Source organism: Anser anser (genome assembly GCF_964211835.1).
Source record: "Anser anser genome assembly, chromosome: 17".
Lineage (NCBI taxonomy): Eukaryota > Metazoa > Chordata > Aves > Anseriformes > Anatidae > Anser > Anser anser.
Genome location: NC_139738.1, coordinates 3482519 through 3495927, shown reverse-complemented (window position 1 = coordinate 3495927; position 13409 = coordinate 3482519). Strand labels below are relative to the sequence as shown.

General features: G+C 59.7%; 2 protein-coding genes and 1 long non-coding RNA gene across 10 annotated transcripts in view; 2 read left to right on the top strand and 1 right to left on the bottom strand.

The window, feature by feature from the left end:
* Positions 1 to 6266, top strand: part of AGRN (agrin) — an 81175-nt gene extending 74909 nt beyond the window's left edge. For 4 of the 5 annotated variants that reach the window (XM_083802502.1, XM_083802501.1, XM_083802499.1 and 1 more), the window contains 3 exons: positions 1578 to 1802; positions 2402 to 2505; positions 3146 to 6266. In XM_083802502.1, coding sequence (XP_083658628.1) covers positions 1578 to 1802; positions 2402 to 2505; positions 3146 to 3303 — 487 coding nt within the window. In that variant the 3' untranslated portion in view covers positions 3304 to 6266. The remainder of the gene's footprint in view (positions 1 to 1577; positions 1803 to 2401; positions 2506 to 3145) is intronic. The other variant, XM_083802500.1, reaches the window with a different exon arrangement.
* Positions 6061 to 12950, bottom strand: LOC310882969. The gene is made up of 2 exons (XR_014573251.1): positions 9281 to 12950; positions 6061 to 7721 (listed from the first exon to the last, which is right to left on the bottom strand). It is a non-coding gene; the product is annotated as an uncharacterized lncRNA (long non-coding RNA).
* The window catches only part of LOC310882965 (tyrosine-protein phosphatase non-receptor type 11-like), a 42311-nt gene continuing 37969 nt past the window's right edge, over positions 9068 to 13409 (top strand). For all 4 annotated transcript variants that reach the window (XM_083802515.1, XM_083802513.1, XM_083802514.1 and 1 more), the window contains exon 1: positions 9068 to 9227. In XM_083802515.1, coding sequence (XP_083658641.1) covers positions 9214 to 9227 — 14 coding nt within the window. In that variant the 5' untranslated portion in view covers positions 9068 to 9213. The remainder of the gene's footprint in view (positions 9228 to 13409) is intronic.

The window sequence follows — 13409 nt, the reverse complement described above, 5'->3', positions numbered from 1 at the left end:
CCTCTTGGGCTGCCCATAAAAAGTTATCCCTTCTTCCCGGGGACAGCCAGCGGGAGTGCCCGGGGCAGGATTAAGGCTCCAGTTGCTCCCCTGGGCGCTGCCGGCCGCGACATGCCCGTACATTTTGTCTCGAACACACATTTTTATCCACACGGATGGCTGGAGCTGGCTGCGGCGCTGGAGCCCCAAACGCCCGCGGGCAGTGCCAGCAGGACAGCTGTGGCTCCGGGTTTCCCCTTCTCCACGCACTGACTCAGAGCAGCCTTACGTGACCGTTCCTGTCCCGAAGAGCCAGCCGGGGGCTGCCCTTTTAGGGTGGTGGTCGCTCAGGACCCAGGGGTCCCTTCCCCAGCACCGCTTCCCGTCCCCTGCCCCATCCCTGGCCGCGCACCCCAGCGGCGCAGCGCGGGCGAGCTGGGCGACCCGGGGGGGCGTTTGCTTGGTGACATGATGGTGACATGCTAGCGCCCACCCCGGCTAAAGCAGCGACTTGCAAACCCCCCCGGCTGGCTTAAAGCTCAGCCCTGAGGACCGCGGGGGTCCGGGCTCCCCGCTGGTCGGTGCTGGGTGGGAGGGCAGGGTTCCCCCGCGCCGCCCCGCGCTTATGGCACGCTCCCCTTTCTTCCCACATCTAAGTCCCGACGAGGACTACCCCGCCGAGCCCAGGTGAGTCCGTGCCAGGCTTCCAGCTCGTTCCCCGTGCTCCGCTGTCACCCTGCGTGTCTGTGTGTCCGTGCGTGCTCCGTGTGTCCCTTCTCCGGGCTTTTTATCCCTAAGGGATCCGGCTCCGAATACGAACACGGAGGGAGCTCCAGCAGAGGAGCAGCAGCTCCGGCTCTGCCCCTTGCTCATGGGGGGACGAAGGAAGGCAAAAATGGGTGAGGGGGAGGCTGGGGCATGTGGTGCCCTTGTCCAGAAGTGTCCCTTGGGAATAAAAAGCCACCTGTGTTGCCTGTGTTGTCCTGTCCGTGTGCACGTGTCGGCGGCGTGGCGGAGCAGCCCCCAGGGGCAGATGGTGACTCCGTATGGCCACGTGGCCAGTGGCCAAAAGCCTTTTTTTGGCCGGTTCCAGAAGGGACTGAGCAAAGACGGGGAGGCCAGCGTGGGGAAAATCCTGTCCTTCATTCCCCCCTTGGAAAAAGGTGCTCTGTCCAGGAGGGGGAAGGCTTTGCTGCCTCTGGACACTCTCCATCCCCTTGGGTTCCCATTGGGTTTTGGTCAAGCCAGCCTGGGGTGCCGCAGCTTCAGGGCTCGGTGCCTCCACAGAGGGCAAAATGGGGGCAGTAACCCCAGGCTGTGACTTGGGAGGTTCAATTTGGATTTTTTTTGGGGGGAAAAAAAAAATTCTCAAGGGAACTGGGCAGCTCCTGCTCTGGTCTCTGCATCCCTGGTGCCTCCAGGCTCAGGAGGGCAGAGCCCAGGTGCCCCCACCTGTCTCTGGCACCAATTTTATGGGTGGGAGCTGGGTTGGGGACCTCCAGGGGACCCTTTCTTGGACCCCACAGGCTCGTGCTCTGCCTCGTGCTTTTGCAGCCGTGTTTTAACCCTTCTCCCTGTTCTCCCACCTCCCGGCGCAGCGAGAAGGCCCTGCAGTCCAACCGCTTCGAGCTGAGCATCAAGACGGAGGCCACGCAGGGCCTGATCCTGTGGAGCGGGAAGGGGCTGGAGCGCTCCGACTACATCGCCCTCGCCATCGTCGACGGCTACGTGCAGATGACCTACGACCTGGGCTCCAAGCCCGTCGTCCTACGCTCCACGGTCCCCGTCAACACCAACCGCTGGGTTCACATCAAAGCCTCCAGGTGGGAAGGGCGACGGGGCCACCACGGGTGGCTCCGGGACGGGCCAGCGGTGATTTAGGGTCAAGAGCCTGAGTCACGGCTCTGGCCCCGCTCCCGGGGGTCCTCGGGGGTCACTGCTCTCCTGGGATAAGAATAGAGGAGAGGCATGTGGGCAATGGGGCGCGTGCTGCGACACGCCTGCCCGAAATTCTGGGAAGTGCCAACGGGACGGGCTCGGGGGGGGTGAGGAGGGTTCGTGCCTTCTCTTTGGGTTGGCGGAGGATCCGGCACGCTGCTCGGCCCCGCGCTCGGGTGGCATGGGGAGTGGTGGCTGGCTGGCGTGGTTGGCGTGCCGGAGATTTCTGCCCCTAGGGAGTGGTTTTCTGCCCCTCAGGGGGGGATTTCTGCCTCTTGGGGGGGGATTTGGGGGGGATTTTGGGGGTGCGTGGGGTGGCCGGGGTGCGCCGGAGCATCCTGTTGGGGTGCAGCAGCCCACGGAGATTTGCTCAGGGGTGGTGGCGGATCTTGCAGAAAGCCCACGGGTGTTTTATTTTCTAGGGGTAATTTTTTTCCTCTGGGGTGGTTAATCTGTGTCTCTCCTTCCCTCCCCGCCGGAGCAGGGTGCAGAGGGAAGGTTCCCTGCAAGTCGGCAACGAAGCCCCCGTCTCTGGCTCCTCTCCGCTCGGCGCCACGCAGCTGGACACGGACGGGGCCCTGTGGCTGGGTACGTGGCGGGCACGCAGGGGGAGCCCCTTTGGCTGGGATTTGAGGCTCCCCGGCTTGTTCCGACGGGATCCTTGCCCCCCCCCCGGGTCGCTTTGCCACATTTGACCTTCCAGAAGCGTCTCTTCTCCCAGTCTAAATTTGGAGCTTCAGGTCTAACGTGGCTTACAGAGAGTCCATACCCAAAAACGCAGCCTCGCCCCTGAGTAGGCAGCATCCCAGATGCTATTCCTAGAGCTGAAACCAGCCTAGAAGTCATGGGGAAAGCGTTTTTTTTTTCCATGAGAAGCTTTGGCTTGGCTTCCCCACTGGCTCTACCGGAAAGCTTGGTGTTTGGTCAACCTCGACGTGAAGTCTTTTAGGTTGACCCGATATTTGAAAACGCACGTTACCATTTTAAGCGTCTTTAGGAAACCCGCATGTATTGGGTGGAACTGGCATTTACCCAATTAAAATAATAATAGTAACGACAATAATGATAAAGATGATGATGATGATGATAGTAATATATAATATAATAATTCCGGCCAGTTTTTTGAGGCCAGTTCCCAGGTGCGTGCTGCTGGCTGGGCAGGGTGCTGGGGCGCGGCGGCGTGCCCGCTGTCCTCGCACCCCCCAGCTCTGCTTTCTCTCTCTTGCAGGGGGGATGGAGAAGCTCAGCGTGGCCCACAAGCTGCCCAAGGCTTACAGCACCGGCTTTGTTGGCTGTATACGGGACGTGGTTGTCGACCGCCAGGAACTGCATCTGGTGGAGGACGCTTTAAACAACCCCACGATATTACACTGCTCAGCCAAATAGACCCCCAGGGACCCTTCCTTCTCCTTCCCTCCCTCCTGCCTATTGCTGTAATTATTTTCTATTTTTGTAAACTTATTGCTTTTTATATTTTTGGGGGGGAGGGGGGGAAAAGGGGGGGGAGGAAACACCTTTTTTTTGGGTTATTTGTTCGGTTGCAGTCTATCCAGGTCGGTCAGACTCTAAGCAAGCAGCAGCAACAAAGAACAAACCTTGAACCAAGTCTCCAAGAAGTGACAGAAGAACTTCCCCATTGCACCCGCATTGTAAATCTCATCCATACTTGAAGCTTCTTCTTTTTATTTTATTTTTTTTTCCCCTCCTTACTTGCGTTCTTGGGTCGTTGTTCACGCTGCGGGGGGGGAAAGGATGCTGGTGCTGGCAAGCCCTTGGTGGCTTGGCCACTTGCCTTTCTCAGGCCTGGCCCCAAAGCCCCTTTTTGTGTGCTGGCTGAGCTGGGACAAGGCCATCAGGTGGGGATGGCCCCACTGCTCCGGGGTCTGGCTCTGGCGAGCCTTCTCCCGGCCCCGTGTTCGCCCCATCTCCCTCCTCCCCCCTTCCTCTCACTCTAATTTATGTGTGTAAGGATCTCAAGTGCTTTTCTCCTTTATGCTCTGTTCAAATCAGGGATGCCATGCACTGGAAGAGAGACCAAGGTCTGCTCTGAGCAGGCAGGAAAGCATTGCTCTTTGGTTGTCTTATGACTGTGTGCTGGACTGAGAAGGGGCTGCGAGAAATTCGGGTTTCTCTGTTGGCTCTCCTCCTCCTCCTCCTCTTCCTCTTGGACACGTGCAGAAGCAGCTGTGAAACCTCACTTCCACGCTTTGCCTTGATCCAGCCACGTCCTAACCTCCTGCTTGCCCTGGCTGCTCTTCCCAGAGCTGCCCTGTACCCAACGCTGCCCTCCCGTGCGCCGCTGAGCGCTTGCAGCACCTCTCCAGGAGCCAGGAGTGCTCTCCCTGCATCACAAACGGGCTGCGAGGGGATGGGATCTGGTCCCATTCCACTAAAAAAAATAATTTCTTGGACCTGTCCTTCCCTGGCCCCCGTCCTTTTTGCATCTTGACCTGAAGCTTTTGCAACACCCAGTGCTATGCGGGGGCTTCCGCGCCGCGACTGAAGCCCCTCTGGATGCCACCAAACCAGCAGCAGCAGCAGCTCTGATGGAAACGGGCACGGCAAGTGGCTGGGCGGGAGAGTTTGGGAGGTTTTAAACTCTTGTCTTCCCCCATGAAAGTCCTAAAAGTGATGCCACGATACCAGCTGCACAGCCAGCGTGTGTGCTTGTGTGTGGATGGATGTTGTGAGTGCCTGTGAGCCTGCACACACGTGAGTGCAAACACCGGGTCTCCTCCGAGTGGGAGGAAAGCAAAGGGGTGGCGGATATGAAAGAAAAGCCCCCCTGCTCTCAGGTTCCTTCTCCAGGGGAAGAAGTTCCTGCTGCTGCCTTGCCTGTGTCCCCTTGCCACCACGGTGTCCCCATCCCTGGCGTTGCTTTGTGCCCATCCTACTTCGTGGAGCGCACAGGATTAGGACCCTGTCGGCGATCGCGTGGCGCTGGGTGTCCCGGGGGTGATGGTTTTGCCGTTTTCCCACAAATTCCCAGCTCACCTTCTGGTTTCCCTTCCCTCTCCAAGCGTTGTTTCCGAGCACTGACCTTCGAGCCGTGAGAAGTCAAATCGCTTTTCTCAGGGCGAGCTCTGAACATGGACGTAATGAAGGGGAACAGCACGGCAGCGAACCACTCAGCCTGCTTTTTCTTTTTAATTTAAAGGCTGCCTGGGCTCCCTTTCAGAAGTCAGAACCATTCACCTGCAGGACATGTGCAAAAGATGTGCCCGGTGCCTCAACCAGCCCTGTTCTGCAGTTCCCTTTCCAGGGGGCAGGATGATGCTTAGCGAGGCAGGGCTGCTGGTGGTCCTTGCCAGAGTTTCTTCTCTTCCTTCCTTCTTCCCAATTTTTTTTCCTTTATCTCCTCAGTTATCAATCAAAATCCTCACTTTCCTCGATCAATTCCTCTTGAAATTTTCCTGCCGCCCAAGAAAACCAAACCATAGCACCACCTGCCCCCATCCCAGCGAAACCTGGGTGAAATCTGCTTTAAGCTATTGTCATTCCTCTAAAACGGTGATTAAATGTTAGAAAGGGGATATGTTAGAGGGGATATCGTGCCCTTGGTGAGAAGAGGGCACCCGAATTTGTGTGTGTATCTGTGTGTGTGTGGCAATCCCACATTTTAAGTGGCTGCTGTATATAGACAGCGTGGGATGTATATAGGCAGGCCAGGATGGGGGGGGAACATTTTGATCGGGATGTACAGAAAGCCAGGGGCTAACCGGGGGTGTCGGATGGGGCGGGAGGACTTGTGGGACCCTTGCGTGGTGTTTGGAGCACGGGGCTTGAGCTGGGTGATGCGACCGTGCCGGCTGGAGCTGGGGGCGCAGAGGGAGGGGAGCACGCACGGAGGAAGCTGCTGATTTTCCACAATGCCACTGAAATGAAGCCAGGGTCACTGCAAAAAAAAAAAAAAAAATCGAAATGAAAATCAAAAAAAAAAAAAAAGCCAACACAAACTCTGTCTGCTTTTGCTGGGGCTTGGAAATGCCTTAAAACAGGACGTCGCGTCCTCGTGGTCGAGCATCTTGAACCAAGGTCAGATTCAGCAGTGCTCCCTAGGGGCCATGCACTTAACTTGGGCTTTATTTTTAATAGCATTTATATCATGTATGTACATAAAAAAAAAAAAAAAAGACATTGAAGTTTGTTTTTTTTCCTTTTTTTTTTTTTTTTATTTCGATGTCCACGTGGCTTCATTTATAGGGTAAATTAATGACCGTTGTGAACTGCTGTATGAATTCTGAAGGGCAATGCACAGTAGAGGAGCAGCATGATATAACCATTACTAACTTGTGTCTTTCGTCAATCACCATGAAATAAAGTTTGAGAACTATTAAAGATGTTTTTAAGGGGCCTGGTGCTTTTTTATTCTTCTCCGTGCGCCCCGCTTGCTCCCTGTCCGTGCAGGTACCTGCTGCGTTTGTTCTATCCTGTCTCTCAGCGGATACCACCCAGTGCTCGTAGCCAGAGGTTTTGGGGCTTTGTCCTCCTCTCCAGCCACCTGATTTCACTCTGAATGTGTCCACCTGTCCAAATACACCCTAGCTTTTCCCTGCCGTGCATGCTTTTATTACCTCCTGGGCTGCAATTTCAGCAGAGGTTTGGCACGGCACCGTGCCCGCGCGACCCAAGCGCTGCTCCCGCAGCCTGCCCCTCTCCACCAGCCATCTCCCCTGGGGTTTTGCCCTCTGCAAGCCGAGGAGCCCTGGAAACGCAGCCGCCAGCATATATATATATATATATATGCAAGCAGGATGTGGTTTGAGACGTCCCAGCACCCAGGTTCCTGCTCCCAACGGGTCTCGGCGGGGCCTCTCCAGCCCTCGCTCTGCCCCCGGCGCTTCGCTGCGCTGCAGGGCCAGGAGCTCCGAGGAGCTTCGGCCCGCCGAGGGCTCGTGCAAGGCGATGGGACGTGGGTGTCCTGCCGTATGGGAGGCAGCTAATTTGGCACAGCGAGTCCTGGTATCCACCGACGATGCACATTTGATCGCCGTCTGCAGCGGCTCCGCAGGAACCGGCTTGTCGGCTCCCGACGGCAAACAATGGGGCCAGTGTTGGCGCAGCCACGGGGCTTGCACAACTCACCACCGGGGCCGCGTTTCGCTCCAGATCAGCCTCCCGGTGCCGCGTCTTCTCGACAATGACCTTATTATGCTCCAGCAGGCACGGGCTTGCAAAGTCAGTGCCTCTTTCCCAGGCTCGCCGCCAGCTCGCCGCGGAGCGGGAGGAGAAAAAGCTGGCGTTGTCTCGGCCAGAATGAAAAGCCGAGCTCCGACAGCTGGATGCGTGGCTTCTTTTTTTTTTTTTTAACTACACGCTGGAAAAAACCTTTGTGAGGGGAAAGAGGAAGGAAAGAAGGGGAAGAGCCACACTGGGGGCACGCTTGGGCAGGCAGCAGGCGTGACTCAGGGGAATGGTGCGGCCAGGCTTGCTGGCAGCCCTGGGCAGCCTGCTCAGCACCCTCAGGAGTGTGCATGGCAGGCCTGGCAGCCCGGGTTTGCTCTCCCTGGGGGCAAGGGGGCTTCAGGGATGAGAGGGCAGTTGGGTTTGGATGGTCCTGTCCACCCTGAGGGATGTATTTCCCTGCTCTGCTGCAACACAGCCTGGGCTGGCAGCTTCCCCCCTCGCGCTGCGTGCTGCCCACCTGCTGAAGCAGCCCAAAAAAAACCTCGCAGCGACGCACCTCCACGTCTCCGACCGGGGAAACGGGATAAATCGGAGAGAAAAGGGGCTGCAGTGTTTGCAGGTGGACAACTTGAACCGTGAACAGGAGGTCCCTGCGATGCGCGGGTGCCCAGCCGGCCCTGCAGATGAGCAAACAAGGGGGGGTCATCCTGTGCCTGCGTCGGGGTTCAGGAGGGAGTTACAAATGATTTTCGGCAGCACTGGGCACTCTGGGTGACTGCCACAGCTTAAACAGGATCTACAGGAGCTGTCCTCACCGCAAGCACTGAAGGCACTCCCCCAGCCCAGGTGCACGCTCTGTAATTGCAAGACAACCACCGTGCCTCCCAAGGAGCAGGTGCCCCCAGTGACCACCTGGCAGCCAGAAATGGGGCAGAAAAACCCCTTTTTTGGGGGACGCAGAGCAGGGCGAGAGCCCGACCGGCCCCGAAGCCTCTCCCAGCCAGACACTGACCGAGACAGAGCCGGGGATGGAGCAGAGGGGTCACGCAGACAGAGCCGCAGTGTGGCCGCTCACAATGAGCTCTCAGTGCTGCGAAAGGAGCCCCCGGTCAGACAGAGAGGGGGGGGAAATGGGGAAGGGGAGGGCGGGGGTCCTTGGTATCGGGGTCTCTATTTGCCCCCTGTGCTCCTCGCTGCCCCGGGAGCCATCTGGAGGCACGCGGGGCAGGGATGCAGCCCGGCAGCCCGCTGCCAGCTCCCCGGGTATTCCCCGAATAGCCGCGGAATTCGCTGAGTCTTATTATAGTTAGAAATTGCTATTTTTGCCTCTACGGCCGGGCCGGGGGGGAGGTAGCTGCCCGTGCGCTGGCTTTTTTCTCCCTCTCGGACAGCTGGCTTTGTTTTCTCACCCGGCATTCGTGAAAGGCGCCAGATTCAGGGCATGCGTTTGGGGCAATTTCTGCCTTTTCCATCGATTTGACGCGAGTTGGTTAAAAACGGCTGAATTTGCGTTTCCGATGGCAAAACGAGCCCTGTTTGCACAAACCCTCCCGCACGCCCAGCACCCTTGCCCCAACAGCAGCTTGGGGTCACCACCTCCACCCCCCCCACCACCACCTTTGGGACCCCTCCTGGGACCACCGGGACACCAGAGCAGCCCCCGAGCTCTGGGGGGGGGAGCGATGGGGGTAACAACGAACGGCTCCGGGGCTCACCGGACGGTGCCCGGTGCCATTTTTTTGGCGCTTTTTCTTTTTTTTTTTTTTTTTCTTGGTTTCGTATTATTTTTTTTCAGAGCCAAAACCAGGCTGCGGGGAGGAGGCCGGGGGCTGGCCGGGAGGAGGCTGCGCCCCCCCGACGGGACACCTTGGGGGTGCCCAAATTACCCCCCCCGGGGTGCCCAAATTACCCCCCGGCGGTGCCCAAATTACCCCTCGGGGGTGCCCAAACTGCCCCCGGGGGTGCCCAAACTGCCCCCGGGGGGTGTCTCTCCGTGTGTCCCCCCCCCCCCTCCCGGGCAGGGGCGGGGCAGAGGGCGGGGATTCCCCCACGTCACAGGGAGGGGTTTCCCCGGAGCCCGGCTGCCCCGCCGGGGTGCGGCGGCGGCGGCAGCAGCGCGGTGCGGAGCGGTGCGGAGCGGTGCGGAGCGGTGCTGAGCCGTGCTGAGCCATGACCTCCCGCAGGTAAGGGGCTGGGGGCTGCCTCCACGCCTCCCCCCGGCTCCCCCCCCCCTTACCTCTCCGGCTTCCCACGCGTGGCTCCCCTCCGAGCGTGGCTCCCCACGCGTGGGGGGGGGGCAAGGGAAATTTGGGGGGGGGGGGGCCGGAGGCGAAGCTGGGTCCCCTGCCCCAAAATCCTTACCTCCCCCCCCGCCCCATTTCTGCTTCCCCCAGCCCCGCGCCTGCTTTGCGGAAGAGCTCCGTGAGCCTGCCCCCAAGCATCTCGTGATGCTCTACCTGCCCCTGTCCCCCCCCCCAAAAAAAAAAACACCAAACCACAGAGCAGGGGGTCCCCAGGGGGCCCCAGCTCGCTCGGAGCAGCTTTGTGGGGGTGCGGGAGCGGGATGAGGCGCTTCGGTGCTCTCTGGCGTGGTGCTGGTGCCTGCCCCAGCTTCTGTTTGGTGGCTTCAGTGTCTTTCTCGTGGGGTGGCAGCCGGAGCCCGTGGGATTTGGGGACGCCTTCCCTTCCCTGTCCTTCCTCCCCTGCGACGGTTTCGGGAGGGGAAGGCAGCTACCCGGTGGGCTCTCTTTTCGTGTTGGTTTTCGTCGAGGGCAGTAGGACAAACGCGCGCAGAGCTCCCCTGGGCCGTGTGGCGTCCCCAGAGCGGGTTTGGGGTTTGGGGTTTTTTCTCCGGCCTTCCTCCCGCCCAGCCTTGGGGTGACCTGCAAACGCCGCTGTTACTAGTAGAGGTCAGAAAGTGTTTTGAAAAACCCCCGGGGAGCTGACGGATGGGTGCTTCAGGCTGAGAAACGGGGTTGCTTACAGGGCAGAGGGCTCCTTTGGTGCTGGTACACGACGGGACGTGGGGCATGGGCCCCCTGGAGCACACGGTACCTCCAGATCCTCCTCACGGGCATTCCTGCAATGCCACCTTTGAGGGTTTGTGGGGTTTTGGTGTCTCTCTGCCATCCAGCACTCGCTGTGTCCCCTGTACAACAGGTGCCGAGCGGTGTTTTGTGAGCATCTGTGGTTCAAAGCACCCAGAAGTTTAGGAAGAGGCAGGGCTCTTCTATTTCTCCCCTATAAAAAAATGCATGCTGATGGGTGATGGAGTATAAAGCTGGGGCTTGGGGCCCCTGGGTTTCGTTCTGGTAGCGCTCTCCATGCCCGCAGGCAAGTCAATATTTGCCTGCGGTGCCTCTACCCTGCTCACTCCACCCTCCAGGGCAGCAGGCTGCTGGAGACAGCAGGATGGATGTAAGGTGCCACCAGCTCAGCCCTTACAGGAGTTCCAAAAAACCTGGCACGTTAGTGGGGTTGGTGCGGAGAGGCTTTGTGCTGGCCTTTTCTCCTAAAATGTAGGGTGTCCACTTGGTCGGGATGGCATCTTCCCCTTCTGCCTGCGTCCTGGGCGATGCTGCGCTCCCCCTGGTCGAGCCCAGGTGCACCCGCTGAGCTCAGCACCTGCCCCAAACGTCCCCCTGGCCGTGCCCGCGAGGTCGATGCTCTGGGGTGCTCAGCCAGGCTTTGGAGAGGGTCTGCTGGGACCGGTAACACCGGTGCTGAGCACTGGGTGCTGCTTCCCACCTCCCCTCCTTGCATGGGAGCGCATCCAGGGGGGGTCCGGGCAGAGATGCAGTGCCTCCCCAGCCAAAGGAACAGCTTTACCCCAGGATAGTGCCCACGAGTGCCAAATCTTTTCAAGGAGGCCACGTGGAGGGAGAAACAAACCCATTTCTGGGTGCTCAGCCCATCCGGGAAGCTGCCCTGGCAGCCGTGCCAAGGGCTGGGAGCCGCTGCTCGCGCTCCCCGTGCCCCGTGCTGGTGAGCGCAGGGCCTGGCCGGGGAGGCAGTGATGAAACGTCGGTGCACGTGGGTGACACGAGGGAGAACCGAGCCCTGCTGCGGGCAGAACGAGCTGGTTGCCGTCCGCCTAAACCACAGAGATGTTGCAAACCCCGCTCCGAGCTGCTGCCAGGGCCTGGCTGCGTTGGTTTTCAAAGCCTGAGGAAAGGACAACCATTTCTGTCCCCTCCCTGGCTTTGCTGGCACCACGCGCAGGGGGGTTTGGAGGTCAGGAGCCCCGCTGGGACCCCCGGCATCACCAGAGGTCCTGGTTCCCCTGGAGCACTGGGAACCTGGGAATCGTGCCGTGACTGCCCGCAGCCCTCTGTGCTTGTGTTTGTGTCCTCTCGGGCACGACGAGAGGCTTTCTGTCGTGACGTGGAGATCCTGGTGGATGAACCTCACCTCTCCCCTGCTTGCAGACCCCCAGTGCCCCACTGCTTTCCCCAGAAGGGAGCTGCGTGCTGGCTGGGGTGTGTGCATGGTGGGCCACAGCTGCCTTGCGCCTTGCCCTGGCCTTCAGGGCCGGCTTTTTCTTCCCAGCCAGGTTCCCTGGGATGCTGTGGCGTCTGCACAGCGATGTTACAGCATGTCGCAGGTCGTTCTGACATCTCAGGTTGCTCGTAGCTATTAACGAAGCAGGGCTGGCCGGTCAGGGTTGGCCACGATGTGGTCCTGTGCGCATCCTCCAGGGTGCCGCTGTGCGGTCCCCGTGCTCGTGGTGGCCGCGTTTCTGAGCACCCGAGGCACCGAACGCAGCTCAGCTGTGCCCCGAAACCTTTCTTGCTGCCCGGCCTCGGTGATCCGCCGCAGCAGCAGGAAGCACAGCGCCGGTCCCCTGAGCGCCCGGCAGCCTCCAGTCTGCCGCTGCCTGGGCAGTGGGAAAACACGAGCTTCCTGCACCGCATCCCAACGTAAACACTGGCCGGGAGGTTTGCAGGAGCTGCTCGCTTTGGCATCTTGGGCGCGGAGGTGGGGGGGAGGCGGTGATTTCTGGTGCGGGGGGCGAAAACAGGGCGGTGTTTTGGCATTTGGGGTATCCGTTAACAGCGCGTCGCGGGCAGAGCTTGGGGCCACGGTGGCTGGGATCAGGTGACTGGGGATCCCTGGAGAGGGGGAATCAAAGCGGGTGACTCGATGGGTGACCTCGGCTGTGTCCCCTCGCAGTTTTCCTTGCGTGCCATCCGCCTGCATCCCGCCGGGCTGTGCCAGCAGCAGCATCCCCCTGCAGCCCCGAGATGCCTCAGCTGAGCTCGGGGGCTTTCGTGCAAGGGAACTTGCGCAAATATGCACGAAGCCTGCCTGGAAGGGAAGGTGAGGGGTGGGAGATGCTGGGCTAGCAGAAGCAGCAGCTGTGCTTTTTCTTTTTTCCCTGGGCTTTGCTCTGGTAGATGAGGATGGGAGCACTGGCAGCCACTTGAGTTGCATTTCAGCTACGAGCTCCCTGTCCGCTGTTTATTTCCAGATAGGGCGAGTGCATTACTGCGGGTCACGAAATGCATAAATACACCACTTCTGCCCTTCTCCAGGGAGGGAATGAGAACGGTTAATGGCCCAGCTCGGAGCAGGAAAGCTAACCTTGCCAAGGAGAGGGGTTTGGATCAGGCCCTCGGTGATTTTTCCAGTATCCTATGGTTTCCCCCAAGGCAGCGAGCTGCTCTTGTTATGGTCCCAAGACAAATGAAGCGCTCTCAGCCCTGGAACACGTTTCTGGGATGCAGCTGTATCTCTTTTGAGGGCTGCCAAGCAGAATTCCTCGCCGTCTGCAGCGGCAGTTGAAGGCAAGGCGCACCGGAGGGGAAGCCAGCCTCCCAGCGCCGCGCGCAGGGCGAGTTTCCTTTGTGGCTGGGTGGTGCCGGAGCTGCTCGCCGCTTCTTCCAGCAGGGTTTGCTTTATTCGGGTTTCTAGGAGATGGTTCTGCTCGGGAATTGAATGAATCAGAGCTCCGCAGAGCCGCGAGGGATCCCAGGTGTGCAGCGTGGGCCTGCGGAAAGGGAACCGCTCGGTGCCGCTGGCACTGCCGGGACCAGCTGGAGATGCTCCATGGTGCACAAAACCCACTGAAAACCCATCCGAAAAGCACCAGGGCTGGCCAAAGGGCTCCTCCATCTCTGGTGCCGATCACCTTTTGCCTCCCCGTGAGCAACCCACCAGCCCGGCCCCTCTTCGGGAGGGTCCCATGGGTGCAGAGCCGCAGCCGAGGTGCTCCTGCTCCCCGCCAGGTCACCGGTGTGGGACCCATCCCCTGCTCTCCCCCTGCCTCCACGGTGCCTTTGTGGTGCTCACCCTCCTGCCTGTGCCCTGTAGGTGCCCTTCGACTCCCAAAAGGCTTGCTAAAAGCTGATTTACCAAAAAATCTG